The sequence below is a fragment of the Mirounga angustirostris genome, unplaced genomic scaffold (assembly GCF_029215605.1).
Source record: "Mirounga angustirostris isolate CCGP_5_RB_7025 unplaced genomic scaffold, mMirAng1.0.hap1 SCAF_2, whole genome shotgun sequence".
NCBI lineage: Eukaryota > Metazoa > Chordata > Mammalia > Carnivora > Phocidae > Mirounga > Mirounga angustirostris.
This window is the reverse complement of record NW_026991710.1, coordinates 125,711,664-125,738,697: the sequence shown is the minus strand read 5'-3', so window position 1 is coordinate 125,738,697 and position 27,034 is coordinate 125,711,664. Positions and strand designations below refer to the sequence as shown.

Here is a 27,034-nt window from a genome sequence, read left to right as displayed (position 1 = left end):
TTCAGTACACAATGTAGTGTTTCTGTTGGGTGTGGCAGGGCTGAGCCATACCTAGTTGTAGATTTAGGTTTTGAAGGTACTGCCAAGTAGTTTTCCAAAGATTACCAATTTACACTCCCCACAGGCAGTAAATGAGTATTTCAGTAGCTCTATATCCTTGCCAACACTTAGGATTTTGTTAAAGCCATTCATTTGGGGGTGTGGTACTTGTGGTTTTACTTTGTGTTTCCTAATGACTGATGAGTTTTGAGCATCTTTTCGCAGGCTGATTTCCCATTTGAAAATCCCCTTTGCAAAGTGTCTATTGCAATCATTTGCCTACTTTTATATTAGATTGTCCATTTTTTTCTTTGATTTGTAGAAGTTATTTATTTATTTAATTATTTTTAAAAAGATTTTATTTATTTATTTGAGAGAGAGAGAATGAGAGACAGAGAGCATGAGAGGGAGGAGGGTCAGAGGGAGAAGCAGACTCCCCGCTGAGCAGGGAGCCCGATGCGGGACTCGATCCCGGGACTCCAGGATCATGACCTGAGCCAAAGGCAGTCGCTTAACCAACTGAGCCACCCAGGCGCCCCTATTTATTTTTTTATGTTATTTTTGTGCTTATAATTTTGGAAAGTACGGGGACTAAAAGTCAGTATTTCAATTCCCTCTAGTAGATGATCTCTTTACTGAGGTATGGCTCCATCTGACATTGCTTGCTTTCCTTTCCCCCCCACGTTACTCCACTTAACCACTATGGGATGATAGTCTTATGTCACTAACGCCAGCCCATCATCTTCTGTCAGTAAGCTTTGATTCTTGGTGGCCTTCAATGTACATGTTCATGTATTGCCAGATCCTACTTTATACATCTGTATATCAAAACCCTAAGGTAAGATCACAGAAAAACTCTATAGCTTACTGATTATGGCTGAGAAGGACCAGTTGTACACATTGAGGCCAAATGGGAAAGAATTCCTGTTTTAGCTAAAGAGTATTTTAAAGTATCATGTTCGAGTCTTCCCAGTTTAGCATCTTCTTTTTCATGACTTTAGAATTGAGATGAAATTAACAGCTTTCTTTTGTGACTTAAAGATTTAACTATTTTATGTAAAACCAGAAATATTTGGGATCTCTTCATTAGTGTCAGTGTCCATGCAAGACCACAAGGAAATAGAGCATAACATCTGTTTGGTGAAGTTGAACCTTACATCCAGAAGGTCCCTGTGAAATCATCGGCTGGGTGTCTCTGATCTGGTAGTGTTGGGGTTGGGGTTGGTGGCAGTGACCCCCATGCCGGGAGAAGCCCTGAGACCCTCTTTGGTCAGAACAGCAAGGCTTTTATCTGTTCTCCTCATTGACTTCTGAGGAAGAGTTCCTTTAAACATCGGTTGAAGCTCCCCTTTTAAAAATTGTGTGTCTATTTTAAAGCCTTCACTTATAGACAGGAATTCAGAAAGGAGGTGGAATTCAGTGAGGTTAAGTGGTTTGGCCAAGATCACACACTTGTGCAATGGCAGAATCAGGACTGAAATCCAACATTGCTCTCTCCACAGTGCTCTGAGACTCTGCTGTTTGTGTCAGCTGGAGCAAATATCCTAATGATTCAGTTATGTCCTTTTCCTTCCCAATTCTGGCTCTGAGAAGTGTATTCACCCAAGTTAGTTAGAGAATCATAGGGAGGTTTCCGTGGCGGGAAAGCAGTGTGCTTGCCACTGTCAGGCGCATTCCCCAGGATCCCAGCGTAGCTGGTATTAATGATCATGCATTCATATAGTATCTTCTTTCCAACTCATTTTATGGCCATCTGACTAATTTGGTTCATAATTTTAATTATGCAGTTGTACTTTTTTTATTCTCCTATTGTCTGGTATACATTTTTACCCATTATAGATGCCTAATATTGGCTCTGCTGTATTGGACTTGTTCCATTTTGTTTTCTTTCCCTGCACTCCTTTCTGTTTTCTCATTCCTGTTGTTTGGTACCAGCATATCTGATGTCTGGTCAGAGGGACAAGGAGACTCAGCAGAGAGAAGTCAGGAAGCAGATCTGGAAAATGACCTGAAGGTCCTTGTTGACTTGAAAGAGAAAAAGTGGAGGAGGGTTCACACTTATTAAAGAATGAAACAGGACAAATGACTGGACAGAATCTCAGAGGGCGATTGTAGTGGCCAAGGGTTGAGAGGCACACGGTGGGGGCGGGGGGGGGGGGCGGGGGTTGCAACCAGGGACGTGATGGACCTCTTTCCATAGGCCACTTTCTTGGATATTCTGTTCCCAAGTTCCAGAGAACAGAGAAAAGTGGTGAGGGACAGGATGGAGACGGGAACCCTTAACCACGCAGTTTTTTGAAATTTGGGGCCAGTTAGAATTATATACATTACAAAAGCAATGTAATAATAGATTTTAGAAAGTAATGGGGCCTTTGAGGTCTTCTTGCCCAACAGTTTTATTTTACAAATGAGGAAACTAAAGGCTAAGAAAAGTCAAAGCAAGCCCCTTGGCTCAGTTCTCGGTGGAGCAGTGGGATGTCAGTCCTATATTTTTCATCCATATTTACTCAGTTGCAAGAGAGAGAAAACCCCAAGGCAAGGAGCTAGGTTTTATTCTAAATGCATTTGGAAGTCACTGAAAGGAAATGATACGCCCTGATACACATTTAAGAAGACAACTCCTGCTGTGTGGAGAAGGAATTGGAATAGGATAAGAGTGGGGATTAAGACAGCAGTTAGGAGGCTGTTTCAACATTCCAAGAATGAGATGATTGTGGCCGGGAGAGGGAAATTGAGGAGAAGGAGATATATTTTGAAGTTAAAATGTAGAAGACTTGATGGATTGGATGTGGTAGGTAAAATATAGAAGGAGTCAACGTTTTATGGCTTGCGCAACTGGGTGGGTATAGGTACAATTTCTAACGTGGAGAAGTGGGAAGGGAGTAGCATGTGATTGAAGGTCAGGAAGATTGCTCTCATGCACCCTTCTATCAGCTGTTGAAACTGCCTGTTTAGATCCGTGGATCATGACCTGTTTCCCCAAGTCCTGCTGAAGGCCACAGGGCAGTTTTTTGTCACCAGGATCCTTAATTATACAGGGTACCATGATAAAGTCTTATCAGTCATCCGCTTTGCAAGGGTAAGCTAAGGAGATAAGGAAGGGAAATACTGTTTCTACTTTTGTTTGCTTTTTATCTGCATAGAAATAGAAAGCCCTTAGCCTTCCTGTAACCCAATAGGAGAGCCTTGAGTTGCACCTCCTGGAGGAGAAAGGGAGGAAGGATGTTTTCACAGATGTGACATGAAAAGGTAGGGCATCCCTGTCCAGCATGCTGTTGCCATAATTACTCTTTCCACAGTTTTTGAAATCCTTCTTTAGGCCAGGTCCTCTTAAAGGCACTGGGACTACTGCAGGGAAGAAAACAAAGTCCTTCCTTATGGAAGTCACATTCTAGAACACTACTTATGTCAGTGCCTGCTTCAAAATACTTCAATGGTTTGTTGCCCATTTCAGCAGCATAGAGTCCAACCCTTTGCTTAAACAGAGCCACTGCTTGCTGTCCCCCAAACCATGTGCATTCTGTTCTCACCTTGCATTTGCTTCTCTGTTCCTCTTAAATCAGCCAATCTGACCCACGAAGGACTGATATTCAGTACCACACAGGTGTGCTGGCCAGCATCCAGTTCTACCTGGTCAATGCCTGTACTGAACCAGTTAATCAAAATGTCACTATTACCCCTACACCTAACCTTCCATTTCGCCTAGTCTCCCTTGAACACCTTTCTTAGGTCACTTTCTCAGCCTCCAGAGATCCCATCTTCATGTGAACTCATGGCACTCATGGATTTATATCACTTACTTACAAAGCTCACGGACTTTTTTTTTTTCTTAATTTAAATGATCTCTATACCCAATGGTGAGGCTCAAACTCATGATCCCGAGATCAAGAGTCGGATGCTCTACCCATTGAGCCAGCCAGGCACCCTAGCTCACAGACTTTCTTATGACATCTGGTATACAGTTGTTTGCATTTTATTTAGAATTTTGACTTACGTGTTTGCCTTTTCTTCCAAAATAGATGGCATACCCCTTGTACAACCCAGACACTAGATTTGCACTTATTAATCGATCAGCCTATCAGGAGGGACTCAGCATTTCCTAACTGTCTGCTGGGGATGTAAAGTGGAGAGGGATTCTATCTGCCGATATTCCATGTCAGTGTGCTGCTTATCTTTAAGTAATTCCATCCTTCAGGGCTTCCTCCACCCCCAGCTCCTGTCTCAGCATCCTCTATCATCTCGGTTTGCGGGGGCATTACCATGCCAGCACCCCTTTAAGATGCTTGGCTAGTTTTGTGCATTAAAAGGGCTGTGGGATGTCTTGCTTGCCAGCCAATTTAATGTAGGCTGACACTCCTGGCACACTGAATTAAGGTGGAGGAGCTAAACGCCCCAGAGAAGAGTCCATTTCTATGGAGATAGACAAGAAAACAAGAAAATGACAGAGTACAAAACACCTTTATTTTCTTCTCATATTTAAATGAAAAGAAGAAGTAATTAAGCCAGACCAGAAGATGAGTTCTGATTGTTAATTGCTAAGGGAGGTGCAGTATTTTAATTTGTCCCAGTTCATTTGTAGAACTAGGCAGATGAGGTACATGGTTGGTGCTCTTGCCCATGGTGTAATGCTGACAGTTTGAGATTTAATCATTTTTAGATGTTCCAGATTTGTTTTTTAAAACTGTGACTATAAAATTTTTCCCCCTCTGGGTGGAAGTTGAGGGAAAGTGTCGTAGCCTTTTATTTAAGAGCATGTGGCCATAGAGTCATGACTTCCATAGGGCCATGATGGTTTGTGGATTTTTTTTTAAGATTTTATCTATTTATTTGAGAGAGAGAGCATGAGAGGAGGGAAGGTCAGAGGGAGAGAAGCAGGCTTCCCGCCGAGCAGGGGGCCTGATGCGGGACTCCATCCCAGGACTCCAGGATCATGACCTGAGCCGAAGGCAGACGCTTAACCCACTGAGCCACCCAGGCGCCCCATGGCTTGTGGATTTACTCAAATAATCCCCAAATTATTTAACAGGTCTTGGACACTTCACTACAGTATGATGCTCTAGTCAGCTAACTGAAAATTATACCTAGAGTTTTAGAACAAGAGGCTCCATGGGACTCTGTAAAGCATTTAATATTGCCATTTCTAATTACAAAGCAATGTGAGCACACGTAGTATGCACTGGTGTAACTGATTCCCTGGCTGTAGGGGCAACATTTGATGCATTTTGAATAATCCTTTGGAAGTAATGATAATTTCAAATGTAGGAGGAAGGGCTCAGCTCAATAAACACATTAATCAGCCCTTTCTTGAGCACCTCCAGAATGGGATGCACTGAGCCGGGAACCATGAAGGTCAAGGCAAAAGGCAGGGGTTCGCTCCTCCAGCTGACTGTTTGAATCTTTTGGGAAACTTAAAAAATGCAGATGCCTAGGTTCCACTCTAGACGGATATATTTTTAACCACCTCCCACCCAGGCAGTTCTACTAGACATCCAGGGTTGAGGAGCTCCTGGTATGAAGTATAGTTTGGTTTTCAAGGCACTTGGAGTTTAATTGAGAATATAGGACTTCTATTTATATTTATCACTCTTTTTTTTTTTTTTTTTTTTTTTGCTCCTTACACAGAAGCATTTGATAAGTTTCAAATGAGAGACATGGACATCATGACTACTGTGTTTACAAGAGCAGACTCCTAGAGGCCCGGGTGATCATGAAGGAGGTAGGATTTGAACCTATGCTGTAAGGATGGGCAGGACATATGTTTTAAAAAAAAAAAAGGTGTGAGAGCAGGGCATTCTGAGTAGAAGGCTAGCCTCAACCTAAGCTCAAGTGTGTAAGCTCAAGGCAAGGATGTGTAAGGTATGTGCCAGGTATTAACAGGATATTATTTGGAAAATAGTGAGAAATCGGAGAAGCCTGTTTAGGACTTAGGCCCAAAGATGGGGACTTGAGTTCTGTATGTGCCATGAAATAACTGCTTACATCGACAAGTTGTCTCACATCTCTGAGCTCCAGTTTCCACATCTGCCAAAAGTGGGACAATAGTTCCTGTCAGGTTGTTTGGAACCAGTAAGGTAATACGTATATACAAGCACTTGGTAAACCACAGAGCCCCACCCAGTGCTAGCTGTTGTTATCTCTGTCTTTTGGAGGGGTAGGCATGGAAGATTTTAGAGCAGAGGAGTCATGTATAACAAGTGTTAATAATTCATCCGATTTTTTTTTATGAGTGGGTGAAAGAAATAGCTAAAAATTAGTATTTATAATCAATGCATTATTTAATGTAATTGTGTTTAGGGACTTGGAGCCCAACTTTCAAAAAAGAAGATCACCCTAACCGCCCATCATGGTTGCTGCAAAGGCTATGCCCGATAAGGCAGAATGTGAGTATCACACTTCCGTAACAACTCAGTGCATAATGCTTCATGCTCCACCAGCTTTGAGGAGACTTTTAATTATTAATCCTTAGAACACTAAAGTTATTGGTGCGCCTTGTAAGAATTCATCTCATTCCCTTTATTTCAGTGTCACCAACTTTTGAGATATCTATAGCAGGTTTTAATGTAGTGTGCTGTCCAATATGGTGTCTACTAGCCACAAATGGCTATTCAGTGCTTGAAGTGTCACCAGGGAAACTAAGGAACTGAATATTTAATTTTAAGTCATTTTAACTTCAGGACAAAAAACTGATAATTCAGTCATTGGAAAACTTTTAACCGTGTTTGGAACAACTTGAGTATGTGAATATATTTTTGCAAGTGGATACTTTAGAAAATCTAAGGCCAGTATCTGAATTGAGAGGTATATAAGTACAAAATACAAGATTTTGAAGGTAGAACAAAAAAAGAACGTAAAGTATCTCATTAATTTTTAATATTGATTAATGTTGAAATGATAATACTTGGATATAATTTAAATAAAATCTATAATAATTACTGTATGTTTTTAAAATTAATTTCATCTCTTTTCATTTTTAAAAATGTGGCTACTAGAAAATTTTAAATTACATATGTGGCTCACATTGTATTTCTTTTAGAGCTGATCTAGACTTGGCAACACTTCGGTTAATCTCAAATTTAGGCTTAGATAGCCTGATTGAGAAACACAGAGTGCTGAACAGAGGGTTGGGATTATCAAGGTTTTCTGGTTAAGCAGCTTCCCCTTGGCTCTTGTGACCCCAGACAGTATATGGTACAGGCCAGTGGGCTTCTGTTCTAGGCTACAAATAGAGAGCCATGTGGATTACTGTAACTCTCTATTTGGATAATACAGCACATTTTTAGATGGAAAGGGCAGAAAGGAAGAATGTTCTCTAGTTCCATTTTGCCTTTGGGTCATGCCCATAATTACTTAAATTATATTTGAAGGCTTGATCCTGAAAGCTGGGAATTCCCCTGTATCTCCTTAGCAACTGAATCCCACTCTGAGAGAGATTAACATAGAGAGATTTTTTTTTTTCTTTTTAGAGGGGAGGTGCACTGTAAATTCTCCCTGAGGTAGGTAGGCAACCTATTAATCACTTATTATTGCAAAGACAATAAGCCACTTTGCTAAAGAAGGAATAAAGAAAGTGGGGGAGTGAGGAAAAGTGTGTAAGAGACAACTCAACAGAATGCTGTTTCATTGGAAGTGGAGCGTTGGGTCTTAATGCAGAATGTGTTGTGGAAATGATTGCCGAATATAGGTTTTAGGAGATGATAGCCATATGCCACTTGGAATTTGGGTTTCACTTGGTTTTTGTACTCTTTTTGAAAAGAAATTAGACAAATTATATTTTCCTCACTTATATGTAATGAAATTGAATATAAACTATTTTCTTTGAGGTTCCTCTTCGAAGGGCTTCCCTTCCGTTTCCTAGTTTCCACAACTCTTTTCCCTGGAATGAATTAAACCATCTTTGTTCCGGCTTCCCTCTCCTGCTCCTCATCCCTAAAGCTCCTAACCTAACTCTGCCCTTCCTCTGAATCTGCTTTGAGAAGAAGATCTTTCAGCACACACAGTAATATTTAATCCTTTGTTAGTTTGTTTTTCACTTGTTTGCTGTGTGTTTGTTATTTTTAGCCAAGGAATATTTCCTACAAAATGAAAACTTAGGAAGAGCTCAAATATATAAAACAGATAAGGTCTGAGATGCTCTGATTGAAAGATGGAAGAGCCCCGAAGGCACATGAAATTGACGAAGCACAGTTTTAAAACCAGTGCCTTAGTCTGGATTTGATTCACTGTTTTATTTCTCTTGGGATATTTCTGTTTTAAACCTCATCTCTAATAATACAATGCAAAGTCTTACATCTTTAAAGGGAAATTCATACATTCATGAGCTGGCAGTTGGTGGGATGTTGGTGACTTATGCTGGCCTATGTCATAGCATATGGATCGTACCAAATGTCATGGCCTTTATTGACAATAGTTTTTCTGGAGTTAGGCTCTAAATACCTGGAAGGTAGGGATAACCAATGTCCTATTTATTTCAGCACATTTAGCACCAAATTAGCACCAAATTTAGCACACCTAGCATCTGGGACTTAGTAGGTGCTTAATGAGCATATTACTAAACCTCATTGAGTCTGAGGTATGGCTTTTCTAACACCTCTGAAATCAAACACACAGGCACTTACTTTGACTATATAGGCAAAGGAGGCCTTAGCCATATAGTCATACATCTTTGTTTAGGATATCTCCTTGGTAAATTTTTGTGAAGTCTCTGGAGAGTGCAGCCTGTTTGTAGGAAGGTTAGAAAGCCTCTTAGTAAGGCCAGTTATTTTTGTTATGGTTATAAAAAACACATGTTTGCAAGTCCCTGGGTCTTTCTAGGGGAGAAAAGACTTGCTCAATGATACAATCAAGAGATGGCCAGTGGCTTGTTCCCTGTTATAGCTTCCATAGTCAGGTCTTCTGGTATTTTCACTTCACAGATTTACTAGAGCAATTACACAGAGCTCTAAAGCATTAAGAGAATTCTGAAGTTTTATGAACTACTAGTCATAATACCATTAAATTGATGATATACGAAGAGTGAGTTTTTTTTTTTAAATATAAAATAAATGTAAGAAAATATTTTAGGCTGGTGAAATTGTTTGGCATTAGAAATTCATTATCTTTCCCCATGGAAATGTTAATATTTGCACTCATGTTTTATGTAGGTAGTGTAAGTATTTCAATCTCTTCATGAACTTTATCATAAAATATTTGTTATTGCTTATAATAATTTTTATTGCTTTTGGGGGGTTAGTAACTTGAAGGATCCAAAGTATAATGAAATTTTATTATTTGCAAATCTATTAATTAATTAGTTTTGGATAAAAAGAACTATAATAAGACCAGATTTATTCAAACCTATTTAGAAAGTTGAAATTTATCTTTGTGCTACAGAAGAAATGAGGATTGACTAATGAAATTAATAATATAAACATGGTTGGGGAAAAGTTTAGCTCACTGATAGTAATAATACAATAACTACAGTAATAATTGCTCACATTTATTGAAAACTTATTATGTGCCAGGCGCTGTGCTAAGTGCTTTGTAACCAAGTCCAATTGAATCCTCACAACCCCATGCAAGATTTATTATTATTATTATCCTCATTTTACAAATGAGAAAATGAAGGCTTAAGACAATAAAATAAGATTCATGAGCAAATTGTAATTCAAGACCAAAATAGTGTGACTCAGGAATGAGAGCTCTTAAAAGTCACTCTATATGCTATGAGTATATATTTGCAAATAAACAAAGCCTCAGTTACAGGATTTTTTTTTTAAGAGAAGGAGCAGACCTTGACAAGTTCCTCTTAATAATTGAAGTTCCAATGTGCCCTTCAATGTATAAAAGCTGAATGCTTGTATACTTAACATATTATGAACAAAGAAACAGAAGCTTCAAAGATTAATTGGATGGATTCTTAACATCATAGTTGTTTAATTTCTCATAATTTTAGACTTACTTGTTGAATATATATATTCAACTCAAATTATAAAAATAGCACACACTAGCTTTGCCTTTTCTTTTCCTTTTTTTTTTTTTCTTTTCTTTTCTGGGACAAACTGGCACCAGCCATTTGCCTTTCCTAAGGCGCTGAGATATGAATGCTCTTGTGCTACCTTGAGAATTTAACTTTTTGGTTCAAAGGCTAATTTTTAGTTATAGGAGAAAATCCGAACAGCTGCCTCAGCATCTTTTTTTTTTTTTTTTAAAGATTTTTAATTTATTTATCTGAGAGAGAGAATGGGAGACAGAGAGCATGAGAGGGGGAGGATCAGAGGGAGAAGCAGACTTCCTGTCGAGCAGGGAGCCCAATGTGGGACTCGATCCTGGGACTCCAGGATCATGACCTGAGCCGAAGGCAGTTGCTTAACCAACTGAGCCACCCAGGCGCCCCTGCCTCAGCATCTTAAATGCCAACGAGGGCTCAGGCTTAAATGCCAACTTGGAGTCAGCGTGTCAACATGCCTTCAGCTGGAGCCGTTTTAGGATCTGTGAGAAATCACTCTTTCTGGGTGGTGGCTGTCTTTCTCTGCCCCTTTAAGAACAGTCCCAGGCCTTGTCCTGTTCAAGAACTTCACTGCCTGACTGGGTTCATGGTGGCAGTCCCTTGATGAGTCAGAATCTACTTGCTGGTTCCAAGAGGGCCATTAGCTTTGCCAGAGTGTATCCTAGCTTCTCCACAGTTCACAGGTGACAGGTGGCTCTTGGTGATGGGGAAAACCAGATGCACTGGTCATCAAAGAGCCCAGAGAGAAGTAAGATGCTGCCTTGGGAATTTAACTCCTCTGTCTAAGGCCAATTAAGAAGGGAAAATATCAACAGCTTTATCAGCACATTAAATTACAATGAGGGCTTAGGACTGGCAGCTTGAAATCAAAGTGTCTTGGTCTATTTGGGCTGCTGTAACAAAATGTCATAATCTGAGTGGCTTATAAGCAACAGAAATTTATTTCTCACAGTTCTGGGGACTGGGAAGTCCAAGATAATGGTGCCAATAGATTTGGTGTCCAGCGAGGCCTGCTTCCTCACTGACGGATGTCTTCTCACTGTAGGTTCACAGGGTGGAAGGGACTACCTAGCTCTCTGGAGTCTCCTTCAAAGGGCACTAATCTCAATCATGAGGGCTCCACCCTCAGAACCCTCCTCCTAATACCATCATATTGGGCATTGGGTTTCAACATATGAATTTTGGGGGAATACATGTCTTCAGTCCATAGCAGAAAGTGGCGATGAAAGGCAAATATTTCACTAGAGTGACCAGGCAAACCTCAGAGGAGTCTCCAGTACTCACAAGAAGTAGTTCATGAAGTTGGGAAAGGCAGCAGATATGTAGAAAAAAAGCAGGAAACAACTCAGGAGACCAGCTCCTGGGTGGGCTTCCAGCATGGCTGACTTCGGAAGGGCCCTCTGCCTGTCAGAGCTTTGCCTATAAATGAAGACTAGATCTTCATTTAGAATGAAGACATGATAGTTTTTATAAAGCTACATTTTCACCAAAAACCGGTGACTTCATCATTTCATTATGAATAAGTTTTATTGTTTGTCATGTGTATGACACATGGCAATACTGTAATTATAAGTAATTATAGGGGAGGTAGTCAGAAGAAGGGAATTAAAGGAGGAAAGATGGTCGTGAGAGGAAGAAACAGAGGAGAGGTTGTGGCATCACTCCTCAGAATACGTTCCTGCTTTTCCTCTGGGGAGCACATGGTCTGGTGAGAAGCCTCCTCAAAGTAGATTTAGATTTTAGTTGAAACTTGATGAAACAGTTTTCATTCCAGAACGCCTGTCTCTTCCATGTGAGGACCGTGCATCATATGGCTTTGAGTGGTGACATTTATGTGAACCATATAATGATTGATGTGTGACTTTGTGCTCTGATCTACACAAGGAACATGTATACGTCTTGAAGCACGTGCATGAAGTCTTGGCAAGTATTTTTTTATTAGAAAGAAGAAAAAAATCCACCAATCTATATCCTTAGAAATATGTAGATAGCTCTGAATGTGGGGCAATACAGAGGCAAGTGTGGGCGGACAGGGAGATTTGGGTTTGTCGATGACTTACATACTTTCCATAGGTGAGAGTGGAAAGAGGGAAGAAGCTAGGGAGCAAGAAAAGAGGTTGTTTTTTTCTAGAATGATTGCAGAGCAGCAATTCCACTGCCCGGTGATGGGACACCTTAGTAGGTGCTTTTTCTCCTAACCCAGCACTTTCAAGGGGGTGGCTAGAGTCCAATTGGCTCCCTCCTTTATTGCGAGGGTCTCCCCCAGGCTTCAGTCCTCAGGATGGTATTGTCCCCAAACTAACAGCTGCCTGTGGCCCCTGAGTCTACACGGAGAAAAGTCAGGGGAAATTTTGTGAAGGAATGAAGGGAGAACTTGTCCCCAATATTTTGTTATGAAAATTTCAAACATACAGCAAGCTTGAAAGAATTTTAAATTAACACCCGTAGATTTACCACCCAGTTTTTACCATGAATATTTTACTGCATTTGATTTATTTTGTATCCATCCATCAACATGCATATCATTAGTCAGGATTCATTATTTGCTTCTATTTTTTATTCTATTGATATAAAATGTATGACAACAAAATGCCAAAATCTTCAGTATATATTCGTTGAGTTATAATAATTACATATGCCTGTGTGATTGATCCACTGTGCATCAGAGTATAGAACATTACTGTTACCCCAGAAATTTCCTTCCTGTCCCTTCTCACTCAATCCATGCCATCCCTGACCAGAAGAATCACTGTTCTTTTCTATCTCCCATATATTAGCTGTGTTTGCACTAGAACTTCATATAAGTGGAACCATAAAGTAGTGTGTGTGTGTGTTTGTGTGTGTGTGTGTGTGTGTAAGAATGCTTACTTTGCATAATGATTTTGAAATTCATCCATGTTGTGTATGTCAGTAGCTTGATTCTTTTTTATTGCTGAGTGGTATTTCATTTGTGAATAGTCCACAGTTTCTTTACTGTTCTTTTGTTGATACACATCTGGGCTGTTTCGAGTTTAGAACTCTTATGAATAAAGCTTCTAGGAGCATTCCTGTACAATGCTTTTGTAAAAATATTTTTCATTCTCTTTGATAAATACCTAGGAGTGGGATTGCTAGGTCCCAGGTTAGGTGTATATTAAGGTTTATAAGAAATTGCTATAATTTTTCCAAGCTGATTATCTTATCTTGCATTTCTACCAAAGACACATGAGTGTTCCAGTAGCTCCACAGCATCACCAATTTTGGCTGTCATCAGTCTTTTTAATTTTAGCCATTCTGATGAGTATGTGGTGGTGTCTGCTGTGATCTGAATGTTTGGGTTCCCCCAAAATTGGAATGTTGAAATTCCAACCCCAAAAGGTGATGATATTAGGAGGTAGAGCCTTTGGGAGGTGATTAGGTCAGACGGTGGATCCCTCAATCAACGGGTTAGTGCTCTTATAAAAGGGGCCCCAGAGAGCTCCCTAGTCCCCTCCACCTTGTGAGGATACAATGAGATGTCTGGGACCTGGAAGAGGACCCTCACCTGACCATGCTGACACCTTGATCTTGCATTACTAGCTTCCAGAATTGTGAGAAATGTCTGTTGTTTGTAAGTCACCCAGCCTGTGGCATTTTGTTACAGCAGCCCAAATGGACTAAGACAGTATCTCATTATGATTTTGATTTGCATGAAGATGACTTTTTAATTAATTAATTAAGTTTTAGATTTTATTTATTTACTTGAAAGCGAGAGAGAGAGAGGGCGGGGGAGAGAGAGAGAGAGCACGAGTGGGGGGCGGAGAGGCAGAGGGAGAGGGATAAGCAGACTCCTTGCTGAGCAGGGAGCCCAACTCAGGACTCGGTCCCAGGACCCAGAGATCATGACCTGAGCCGAAGGCAGACGCTTAACTGACTGAACCACCCAGGCACCCAAGATGAATTTTTTAATTGCTTAAAACATGAGAGGGTGAAAAGAAGAGAGAAAATCTTGATCCTAAGAATACTAAAGGAGGTAGAGTTATAGGAATGGGGATCACACTGGCTAGATTGAAAAGCCGATTTGAATCAATAATTTGGTAATAAACTTTACTGAGTCCAGGTTAAGAAGAGGAAGCCAAGAAACACTTATAAATGTCAGAATCAGCTAATAATGAAGGAAATATATCAGGAGAAAAACTTAGACAAGACTAAATGAGAATGATGTAGTCTATGCTATAGAATTCTATACATAGCTTGGGATAAAAAGAATAAGAATCTTAAGAAAATATAAATGGGGTAAGAGTTATTATAATGTTACCCATTTGTAGGTGTGTATTTTTTATGTCACTGCTATTCCTACCTAATAAACCTATTGAGTTTATTTTGCAGTTATAATTTTAACTAGTTGGAAGGTAAATATTTGTAAAGAAATGTACAGCCATATGAATTAGTCATTGGGTATAGAAAACACACTTAGATTTGTTAATCGTTTTTGCGCCCAAGTCATGTTATGTGTCTGTATAGTAATATTTAAAGAACTTTAAAAGCTGAAGGGGATTTAAATTTTGTGTACTATAATTGGTTCCCCTAGACTTTAATAAATTAGAATAATCTACCTTATCACTCTCACCTTTGTAAGCTGATGTTTTCTAAAGTAAAATATTACATTGAAGGAGCATTACATGAACGTCTTTTGCATCCACTGTTAACTTCCACTTGGAACACTTACCTTTTATAATGTTCTGCAAGAATCATCACTGCCCAAATTTTAATCTCATAGTTTTGCCATTTGTGATTAAGAAAGTACATTAATTACATTAAAAAATAAAACATTTTGTGTTTCTGTTTTAGGTCCTGTATTAGAGATCACCAAGCAAGATTTTTTGCAAGAAGCGAAAACTCTCATTGCCCAACATTATGAGAAAATAAATGAGGTTAATGCTTTGCCTTTATCTAACTTATTTTTCAGGAAACTAATAACTATTTTTGTATACTACAGTGATTGTTCCAAATGGTTGCATGAACCCTAATAGATTCTGAATAGAAGAGACAAATGAAATCTTTACTAGCTATAAAAATTGATTTTAGATTGCATTTAAAAATAAGATTTTTATAGCTATCCAGATTATTTAATTACATGTGTATTTGCACATTTAATCCAATTTTTAATGTTTTGATGAATTATCACAGAAATATTTGAATTACATATCTCAAATAAATATCTGTATTTAAACACTATTAGATAAAGCTAAACTAGGAAATATGCCATGAGCTGTCTGCCCCCAGCATGACATGCTTCCCTGTATCTTCTTTCATATCACCTTGTGTTAAGAGCCGTTTACCAGTCTGATCGTTCCTTGAGGGCAGTGATTCTTTTTGACTGTTGCATCTCCAGCAACAAACTTTGTGGCTGGCTCAATAAATATTTGCTGAATGGCATAGATTTGGAAGGTGAGAACGAGTGTAAGGGAATGGGTCAGCAAAGAGATAGGGGAGTTAGCACAGGATGAAATTTTAGAGGCAAGCATCTCCAGAGGAGATGGGAAATTTGGGGGGACAGCTGCTATTGTGACAAATGGGTCTTTGGAGAGATAGGTGAGGAAAGGGGATCTTAAGATGACTTATTTGGCCACAGTATACCATCCCCTTTTGAATACTTAAAAAAATTTTTTTAAAGATTTTATTTATTTGAGAAAGAGAGAGAGTGCACGAGCACAAGAGGGGGTAGGGTCAGAGGGAGAAGCAGACTCCCTGCTGAGCGCCCCAATACTTTTTATTTTAAAACTGAGTTTTAGATAACGATTTTAAATATTTTTCAATGCTTACAGTGTAGGGGAGGGGGATTATAATTGTTACATATGTTTCATTTGAATGGTCCTCTAGGCTGAGACTGGTCATAGGTGGTTTTAATTTTCTAATCAACATTGTTAACACTGCTTAACTAAGTTTTTCCTCTAACTGATTAAAAATAATTTTAAATTATATTGATTTCACTAGTAGGCACATGGGATGAAAACTTCACAGACTAAAGAGTTAGATAGATGTACTTTAGATAGATGTACTTGACTTTTTAAAGAATTTTTTCCAATCATAAGAGTATACTCTTCCATCTTTGGTTGCTTGGCAGAACATAGTACTAGCATTTTAAAACCTCCTTATTGGTGTCTTGAGTTGGCAACATTTTTTTGGAGGGGAGTGACGAGGGCAGGGAACTATAGCTCTATCTATGGGCCAAGAGAATGTCTAGAATAGAACAATTATAATGGTTTGGATAATTACCTGTCAGAGACCTGGGGCTGTATTATTTTTCTATTACTCAAGGTAGTCAAAAGTAAGAAGGAATTAAGTGATTGAAAGGATCTGAAATACATATCTGATTATTAGTATACTTTTCTTGAGAACCTATTTCCATGTATGAGCTATAATTTCTTATATTCAACAGAAAGAGGTTTGAGAGTGTTAGCATTTTATGGACATTAGAAAATGCTTAAAAGATGCTTGAAAATTATTAAATTCTTATATGCTTACTATTTGAAAACTTCTGTTTTAAAATGGACTTTAAAGTTGCATTTGAAAATATCACATATGAGGAGAAAATTACTATTGGAGAATTTACATTTTTATTTTAAGTGGCATATAACCCTCATTCTTGTTAAGGGCTTTTGGAGAACTATAAAGGATAGCATCTGCTTTACCTGATTACTGTCATATGCTTTATAGTAAATATCTTATATAGTAAGGTATGTTGTAAAATGCATTTAGTGGATATAATTTTATTAACTTATTAATAAAATGTATAATTTTATTATATGATTAATATTAAATTTTATTAAATTTATTTTTGTTTTACTCACAGAATAAAGTTCAAGGTACTTCTATAAATGTTTTTAAAAATAAACATCAAAAACCAAAATCTGGCAAATTCATACCTTTGGAGATTAAAGAAAAGGAAACACTTGATGTGGTCCAAGAATTTCGGACAGCACACAAACGTATTTGTTTTCCCAAACATCTGTTCAAAAGTGAACATTTTAAGGAGCCCTCTCAACAAACTTCTTTCAAGGAGCCATTCATTTTTAGTGTAAAGGAAAAATTCAAGGACTCTATGGATCTGATTGTGAAAGGTAAGTTTTTGGTGTAGCAAAGAAGTTCATTAAACCAACAGGCAAAACTGCTTCTGGTGTGCTTTTAATGGAATTTCCTTGTTGAAACAAAAGCCCACACTTTAATTCTTAGCAGTGGAAGGTGGGGAGCCATGATTAAAAGAGTTACTAAGCTCTGGGGCCACCAGAAATTGAGAGGAGAGACTATGCTAATGGGCATGAGGAATTTATTGGGACAAAATTGCTTAGCCACGTCTTCCAACAGAGTGATATTTCTTCTAATATAAGACCTCAGACTGTGTAGTTCACAGTTAATAAAGCAGTGAGAGGTTTATGGCTTTGAATTCTATTGTTGAGCAGGATAGTTAGAGTAGGCAAGCTGTCTGTGAATGTGTTCCCCCCAAAACCCCAAAAAGATTTTTTGGAAGCTATAGAATTTTCCTTTAAGACAAATTATAGTAAAGGTTTACTTTCTATCAGGAACTTGGTAAGATAGAACCTGGAAGTCTATTTAAGCAAAGTGATACTGTTTTCCAGAGACTAATGGCTGAAATATATAACTTCTAAGATACATTTCTGTTTAAGCCTTCATAACTTCACCTCCATTTTTCCTCTCTTGTTATTGCTTGTTATGTTATTCTTTCATGTGAATTTTTTTCATTCAATGAGTGCCTGCTCTATGGCGGGCACTATGTTTGAAGCTGGAGAGACAAAGATTAAAGGGCTCATAGAGTAATGGTGGGGATGAATGCCTGGGTAATGTCTTATCACCAGTTGTGACAATTGCTGTACTAGAGGTAAGTGCAAAGCATTATGGAGACACTGAAGAGTAACCAACCAAGTGCCAGAATGAAAGTTTCTCAGAAGAGATCTCAGTAGGGGTGCCTGGGTGGCTCAGATGGTTAAGCATCTCCAGGTCATGATCTTCAGGTCCTGGAATCGAGCCCCTCATCGGGCTCCCAGATCATCGGGGAGTCTTCTTCTCCCTCTCCCTCTGCCTCTCCCCCTGCTCGTGCTCTCTCTCTGTATCTCTCTGTCTCAAATGAAGAAATAAAAATCTTTAAAAAAATTAAAAAAAAAAAAGAAGAGATCTCATTAGGAAGGGGTTTTAAGGAGAAGTTTGTTAAATGTAGGGTCGGAAAAGAAGAGGCCATTTTGAGCCATGGGAGAAAAATATTAAAGCTCTGAAGGAAGAAAGAATGTGATGCGTTTTGGGAAAGGAGAGATGTGATAAGAAGTGAGGTTAGGAAGGTGAGCGAGGCTAGATTTAGAAGAGAATATAATAGCAGGCCGAGGATTTGCACCTGTGTATAATAGAAAGCCACTGGTGACTTCAAGCTGAGGGCAGGGAAGAAGGTGGAGAGGGATTTACAGCAGCATTTCTCAAAGTGTAGTCTTCTGAACACTAGTTCTGAGGGACTCATCTCAGCAAAAGGGATCTCTAGTTAGGTAAGTTTAAGAAAATGCATTTACTGGTTGAGATTCATATTGAGCATTAATATATTGAAAGCTGTATGAAATGCTGCAGAAAAGAACTCTGCGTGCTGTTTTTAACCTATCAGCAATTCACTTGACCAAAGAATTCCTAAAGAAAGACATTGAAGTGTCTAGTCTGGGAAACTGGGTAGATAGACATCATTAAGTTGAGATCAGAATTCAGAGGACAAATGGATTTTAGGCAGGTGGATAAGGGGATGGGAAAGATAATGGATTCAGTTTTAGATCTGCCAAGTAGACACGCATATGGAGTCATCAGGAAGTTGGAATTGAAGATCTGGCAGTTAAGAGAGAGACAGGTGAAGATTGAAGATTGATGTTGGGGGTCATCGCTATGCCATAATTGTGGGGGTCATGCATTTTTTCAACCAATATTTACTTATGATGTGAGATGTATAGAGACAAAAGATATGCTGTTTGTCCTCAAGAAGTTTAAACTTGATATATGTAATTATAGTGTGACCCATACTGTAATAAAAACAAGCTTTACTCCTACTTCCTAGGAGATTTAAAGTCTTTGGTACATTTTGAAGGATGAATAAGTTTACTCAAGAAAGAAGAAAAGTTCTATCTAGTCCAATGGTCTAACCTCTACATGATAATGGATATCTGAGAAAGTGATAGTGGTATATTTGCAGGAGCTAAAATGATTTTACATAACTGAAATGAGGATTGAAGAGTAATTAGAGATGAGATTAGATATGGGAGAACTTTGAATTTTAGCCTTAAAGCAATGGGAACCATCCAGATGTTTTAATAAGTTGCAGTGATTGCATTGGCATTTTAGAACATTTCTGGGAGCAGAGATGAGGTGTGATGGCTTTTGGAGGCATAGAGTCTACCAATGAGGGGACTAATTTATATGAGAAAGGATGACTTGAATTAAGGTAGCAACCCTGGGGACAGAATAGAGGGGAGAGATTTGAGAGATATTTGAGAGGTAGAGTTATCTAGATTTGGTCAACAATGGATGGAACATAAGACACAGGGAAAGAGCTGTGGGATTCATTGGCATAGTGGTTTGTCCTAAGTGGCAGCATGGAAACAGATATGGTATATTAAAGGGTTGGAGATGCATCTTATGTAATGGTAAAACTGCCACCAGAAACCAGTTGGAATCTAGACCATGTTTGTTGTTCTAGGTGATGAAGTTGGGAAGTAGCATTATTGAAATATGTTGGTGGTTTTGGCTGCCTTTGGGAAGTTATAAAAAAGAGATGAACTAACAAAAGCATTGGCTGGTTTGCAAGCGGAAATGAAAGGGCATAGTCATACCAGGTATCTGGGTCCTTGGTTTTGAGCAAATGTCTCAGACTTATCAATGCAGCAAAAATCAGATTAAGGGTATGTCCTTCCTAACCCAGTCCATTATCTCAGATCACCTCCAGGCACTTACTAAGTTGAAAGACTAAGGCAAGGGGTGAAGAAGTGAAGATAAAAAGAAATTTTAAAGCTATGCTTAAAAAAAAACAACAACATTGAATGTGGTTATTGGCATGAAGAATTAATTAGAAGAAAATAGATTAAAAAATCTACCAAATATTTTAGAGACTTTTATTGCCAGTGAAACCATGAACCTTGGTTTAATTGAATATTCAAAAGTAAAATACGGTGGCTTTATTTGGAAGTGATCCACAAAAGCTGTACAGTTCTGAAGGAGGATAATAGCAAGATGTGGCCAAGAAGCAGGAAAAAAACTTCCCAGAGTGGATCCAGGGGCCACTAAAAAAATGAATATGGGAGTTTACTCCCAGAACAGAATCACTGTATACTCAAAGAGCTTCCCCACCTCCAGGGTAAGGGGCTTCTCAGTGACTCCCCAGCAGATTCTATAACTTCTTTGGTATGGTGATTGCTATGTGTCTTCTCTTTTTTCCTTTCACTAAGAGAGTTTTTCCTGAGGGTATCCTGTACCTGCCCCACTACTGGATGTTGTGTGCTTCTGGGGAAAGGTGGAAATAATTTTTATGTTTGGTACACGTTATTACCCGGCCAGAAGGAGTCACACCTGGACCTGATGGGGAAGACTGCAAACAGCCAGAGATCCTGGACTCTGAGCTGGATGTGTACTTTGGTTGAATTTTAAGTCCTCCTTTGGGGAGAGGAAGAGTGTGATTTGTCAGGAAATAAAAATGGATAGATATTTGATGTCCAAAAGGGCTGACTGTGGCAGAGACTGGCTAGTTTATCAAACTTATTACTATATCCTTTCTTCTTGGACACTTGGCTAACGTACCTTTCTCATGTCCCTCATAGGTAGAGCTATGTGACTGGGGGTTTATATCAATGGATTATAGCTGGAAGTGATGCCCGTTCAAAAAATGTCTTGTGTTCTCCTCTCAACATGGTCCCCCCCACCATTTTCAAGTATAAGGACTCTTCTAATACTCTTAAAACAATTGCAATTCCACTCATGGGAGAATGGTAAAAGTGCTTTTAATAACTGTTGATTGAAAAATTTTTGTTGAGATACTCAGTAAATGTACAAACTCAGTATGCGGAATGCAAAAGTGAGAAAAATGGTGATGATTTGCTCCCTCATGGAACTTGTAGTCTAGCTGGAGAAACAGGTATCAATTAAATAATCACTTATATGCAGTTAAAAGTAGATGACAAATGAATGGGACCTGGACTGGGGGTCAGCAAATGCTTTCCAGAGGCAATGACAATTGTAAGCTATGAAAGATATAGAGGAATTACTCGGTCAAGAAGTAATTCCTGCTTGGAGTTCTAGGCCATGGGAAAACCATCTGCAATGGCCCAAAGGAGGGAAGCACAGAAGTGATTTCAAAGAAGTACAAAAAGAACTAATGTGGCTGCAGTTCTGAGAAGGAGCAGGAGAGGGGTAAACTGTAGCTCTCTGAAAAACAGAACTTGTAGTCAGTGTGGTGCTAGCAAATGTTTAATAACTGGCTATGGTGGGCAAGAGGGAGGAAGCCTGATTTATAGCTTTGCCAGTTTCCATGGTGTAAATATTCTAAAGTAGCCAATTTCAAGCTACCAATGTTACATCACTGATTATGCGAGTTGGGAAGAGATGCTCATGGACTGTTCTGAGAGTTGTGGCAAATACCTTTCATATACCACTTGAAATCCTCTCAGACTCACTTCTTATTCCAGCTTCTGATGTAGAGGCTGCTTCCTTCTCCAGGCTTCCCTGATGCCTTCCTGGCTTGGGACACCAATAGGAATGGGCTCAACACTGACACATGAGCCACCAGGAAGGGAGGATAAGAGTCAATGGATAACTGTTTCTTCCTTTCTTTCTCTGGGCAGAAGGGTCTCAGTTACACTCTATAAAGCTTCTCAAAATGTCCCAAACAGTTTCTTGGAGTGATGGTCAACTCAAAAAGGATTCTTAGATTAGCCCTTTCTTTCTTGTTTTCTTTCTTCCTTAAAATACTCTCTTAAAAATATTTTGATAGTGAGTTGTCAGTACTTGCTGAAAGACTGGGTGTGGAGTGTGAGGGAAAGAAAGAGTCAAGGAAGGATGATTCTTAGACTTTAGACCTGATGAACTGGAAGATAGGAATTGCCATTTTCTGAGACAGGGAGGAGAGGAACATACAGTTTTCAATGGGCAGAAACCTAGAGTTGAGATTTGGACACATTATGTTTAATGTGCCAATTATACAAAAATGAAAGTGTCAAATAGGTAGTGTGTCATGTAAGTATGGGCTTAAAGGAAAGAAAGGTTGAAGTCATTCAGGTACAGATCAATATTGTCTAATATAAATATAATATGAACCACAGATGTGATTGAGAATGTTCTAGTGCCCACTTTAAAAATTAAAAAGAAACAGTCAAGGGGCATCTGGCCCCTTGAGCAGGTGACTCTTGATCTTGGGGTTGTGAGTTCAAGCCCCACATTGGGTATAGAGATTAAATAAATAAGTAAACAAACAAACAAACAAACTTAAAAGAAACAGGAAAATTAATTTAATTTAAATTCTTAAAAAGATTTTATTTATTTGAGAGAGAGAGAACGAGTCGGGGGGAAGGGCAGAGGGATAGAGAGAGAGAGAAGCAGACTCCCTGCTGAGCAGGAAGGCCGATGCGGGACTCAATCCCAGGATCCTGGGATCATGACCTGAGCTGAAGGCAGACGCTTAACTGACTGAGCCACCCAGGTGCCCTGGAAAGTTAATTTTAATAGATTTATTTAACCTAATATATCGAAAATAGCCAATCTGAAATTGTATTTTATAGTTTTTTTCATACTAATCCCCCAAATCCAGTGTATATTTTAGAATTTGGACTAGCCACATTTCAAGTGCTAAGCAGCTACAGTTGGCAAGTGGCTACTGTATTGAACAACATAGATACCAATTTTATTTACAATCATTGACTTAGATAAGATCATCTAAGAAATAAATGTAGGTGGAAAAAAAAATCCAAGGACTAAGTCCTGGAGGTTGCCAACATTTAGAGGGCAAGAAGAGGAATACCCAGCAAAGGAAGTGGAAATAAACAGCAAGGGGGGAAACCAGGAGTGTGTGAAATATGTTACTCATAGTTCTTTTTTTTTAAATTTTTTAAGGATTTATTTATTTATTTTAGAGAGAGATAGAGCATGCACTCTTGTGCATGAGAATTGGGTGGGGAGGAGCAGAGGTAGAAGGAGAATCTCAAGCAGACTCCCAGCTGAGCATGGGACCCAAAGCGGGGCTCTATCCCGCTACCCTGAGATCATGACCTGAGCTGAAACCAAGAGTCAGATGCTTAACTGACTGAGCCACCCAGGTGCCCCATGTTACTCACATTTCAGTCAAGTAGGAGGAATTCCTTAGACAGCAAGGAAAGCTTATCCATTGTCCTAGAAGGAAGACAGGGGCATGGGCACAGACACAGGATGATTGGTAGATGGAAGGATTACTACTATTTTTTTTTTCCCAGTGAAATTAGAAGTGAGGTCTTCATTTGAGGATGGGATGGGAAGTACTGAGTTTTGAGGAGTGAGGAAAAAGGTTAAATAATCATAGTCTGGGAAAGTGTGGAAGTGCTTGGACTATGAAATGATAATTTGCTGTAAAAAATATACCCCCCCCCTTTTTTGTTGTTTTTGTTAAGAGAAAAGAGAAATAGTTGAGAAGTGTCAATAAGGATAAAGGAAGAATTTGACTTTATCGTAGCCCTGGAGTATGGAAAGGGTAGAAGAGAAGAATAGTTACCCTTTCAGAGAGCTGTTGAAGAAGTTGTGCCCTTAGAAAAATAAAGGTGGTTAGAGTGAGAACATAGCTAGAATATCACTTCAGCTGATGAAAGATCTGGGGTTTCTTAGGTTACAGTGAAGAGTTTGGGGAGCTGATTGAAGGAAGGATGAAAGAGTGAGGGTCTGTGGAGATTAAGGTCAACAGCAAAGAGAGTGAGAAGACTAGTTCTGAGGGTCTTTTATAGAAGGTGGTAATTCGTTCTAATGGTAGTCTGTGTTTGGGGATTGTTTTCTTTAGTGGCTTATATTCAGGAGGCCAAGGATTTTGGGGGTAGGGGATGTGAGAAAGGAGTCAAGGTTTTATCAAGAGCACAAGGAGGACAGCGGTCCTCTCGAAAATCCTATTATAGGCTCTGTTGAAGTCAGAGGCATTTTCCTGGGAGCCTTTCTTTGCATGTGGCCCACCCAGACAGCTGTGAAATGCCGATCTTAGAGTTTACATTTGAATTAAAATTGGAATTCATTTCTCAAAGTTCTTATCTCAAGAAGTGTATATTAAGTCTGTAACTTGGATCTATTTTTTAAACATATTCCCAATCTTCACTGCAGTGTGAATGGAAGCATGATCTAAGATATCAGTGGTATTAATTCCAGAACTTGATTAAAGTTTGTGAGATTAGAAAGAAAAGTGAGTCCTGTGTGTATGATATATGTACCTTTTGCTCACGCTGCACTGACAAATCGGTTGCATTATCTTCCATAAGCTAAATATCTATATGAGAACAAACATTCCTTGAATTTGATCCAAGGATATCAACTTTAAAAATACACTGTAACAATTATAATATCAAACATTTTTAGTAAATATGTTCTTTGCGCTTACATATAATACATGTCCATATTTTTCTTAATAGAGCAAAATCAGAAAAAAAATAAAATGATTTCTTCTTCGAGTATATAGACATCTACAGTACTGCTTAACCAGTTTCCATTGTCAAGCTGCCAGCAATTATGGATCTTGATAATTAGAAATCACATGTAAAAATCTGTTTCTTTAATATATATTAAATATTAGATTATAGTTACCACATAATATATAATATTCATCTGTTTATGTATCCACTTGGGAACAAAAAATACTTACGTGTAATTTTGAGTCATTTAAATTTAAAAACAGATTTTAATTAAACCCAATGAGATTTCCTGGTATTCATGTCAAGCAAATATATTTAGGTTCAATATTGGATTGTTCCTTAACCAGTTTAGAAAGGAGTAGATGTGTGTGTGTGTGTGTGTGCACGTGTATATGTATTCTTTGGTTTGCAAACACAAATCTTCCTTTAAATACAAAACGAAGGCGTAATGAATTTTAATAATGCTTTAAAATAACTACGTGGCTAGAAAGTGCTGGAGAAATCTATAAGAAAAATGACTTTGTGCTGTGTTTATTTTTTTGCCCAGTGGTAAAAACTTACCAAACAGATTTTTTTGATCAACAATGTATATAAAATCTTCTATTTTATATTTTAGTGATTTTAAGTATACATATGATATTAACAAATGCATTAAAATTGTTTTTTACCCATTCCCACAAAATTACTTGGACGAATTTAAGACCAAGTTCCATAACAATTTATAAGAAACGTGGAAACTAGAGGTTTTTTTTAATGAGGTAGAAAATTAAATTGAATTTGATATTACAAAATAATTTGAGTTTTGGAGCTTTAGAACTTGAAGCATACTAATCTTCCTCTATGTATAAAAATAGACCTTACTTGAGGAATTTCTAAATGAGGGAATAAATTTGGGATAATCACAGAATTTTGCAACTGCTTCTCTGCTTCTCTTAGTTTCTTTCTGGTTTAGATTGCTATGTTTCTTCCCATTTCTTGCCAGTAATTTTCTTTTGCTTACCTATGCTCTTGAAAAAGGAACTTAAACAGAATTAAGATAGCAAATTATATATCTGAGTGACATATGTCTTGAACACAGTTCTTTCTTCCTTATACTTTTTCTTTTTTTATGCTGACCTGGTAAGTTCTAAAATAGAAAGATGCAGGGCAGGGACTCTGAGACAGGAGACTCATTGCTTCCGTAATAACATGGTTTACTACATTGAAATAGTCATGAACTTCATTAACTTTTAATAAAGTAATAGTATCTTAACTTTTAAAATTATCAAATATTATAAAGGATTTAGAGACAATTAAAAGGCATTCTTGGGCGCCTGGGTGGCTCAGCTGGTTAAGCGACTGCCTTCGGCTCAGGTCATGATCCTGGAGTCCCGGGATCGAGTCCCGCATCGGGCTCCCTGCTTGGCAGGGAGCCTGCTTCTCCCTCTGACCCTCCCCCCTCTCATGTGCTCTCTCTCTCTCATTCTCTCTGTCTCAAATAAATAAATAAAATCTTTAAAAAAAAAATAAAAAAAAATAAAAGGCATTCTTTTTACCATCTGCCTCCTATTATTTTATTAGCCCAGAGGATAATTTAGGGAATAACAGAAATCTTAGGATAAAGTAGTGACTTGCAGGGGTTTTATGATTAAACATATTTGTTCCATGTTTTGCTTTGGACCAGGAACATAAGCAGAGAAGAGCTGAGGCTAGTGAAATATTTTACAGTGGGCAAGGGTTTTTCTTAAGTCATTTGTACATAAGCTTTCTGTACAAGTAATGTAATACCAGCTTCTCTGGGGAACTAAAATGAGTGCAGCTGCTTCCTAGAAATGGTTCCCTATTTGCAGTGAAAACCTTCAGGGAACCTTTGTTGCTTTTGGCTTCTCAGCATCCTTTAACCTTACCTCTGGTTGCAGTGCTCAGATTGGACTTTGGAGAAACACTCCCTCCCACTTTGTGTAGTTTGGAAAGGGCTGTCACTGTCGCCCACCTCCCCAGCCCCAGCCTTGTCATGTGGTTCAGGCACAGCCAGAGAGATGAGTTTATTCTCCTAACCACAGTGATGGGTGGAGTGATTGGGCTTAAATCAGCAAGGATGATGTGAGTTTGGAGATACCAGAGAACACAGCACGGAATTCTAAAATAGGGTCAATGTGGAAGAGTGAGCTGAATGATGCAGATAAGTAAGCCCTGATGACATTGTTTAAGCCTTTACTGAAGACAGACTGTACCTGGATTTTCCAGTTTATGTGAATCGGTGATCTCACCCCTTTGGAGAAGGCAGTATAGTTTAGTGGCTCAGAATGTGGGAGTTCAACTCCCTAGATCCAAATCTCAGCTTTCACACTCCTCAGTTTCTTCTGTTTGTTTAAGGTAATTTGGTTTTCTGTTGGTTTTCACTGGT

At 38.7% G+C, this 27,034-nt stretch overlaps 1 protein-coding gene across 1 annotated transcript in view; it reads left to right on the top strand.

Moving 5' to 3' along the window:
* The window catches only part of IQCM (IQ motif containing M), an 88,005-nt gene extending 70,797 nt beyond the window's left edge, over nt 1–17,208 (top strand). The window contains exons 2-5 of the mRNA XM_054509061.2: nt 5,662–5,755; nt 6,334–6,419; nt 14,834–14,916; nt 16,839–17,208. Of these exons, the coding sequence (XP_054365036.2) occupies nt 6,383–6,419; nt 14,834–14,916; nt 16,839–17,123 (405 nt within the window). The 5' untranslated portion in view covers nt 5,662–5,755; nt 6,334–6,382 and the 3' untranslated portion in view covers nt 17,124–17,208. The remainder of the gene's footprint in view (nt 1–5,661; nt 5,756–6,333; nt 6,420–14,833; nt 14,917–16,838) is intronic.
* Nucleotides 17,209–27,034: the final 9,826 nt, after the last annotated feature.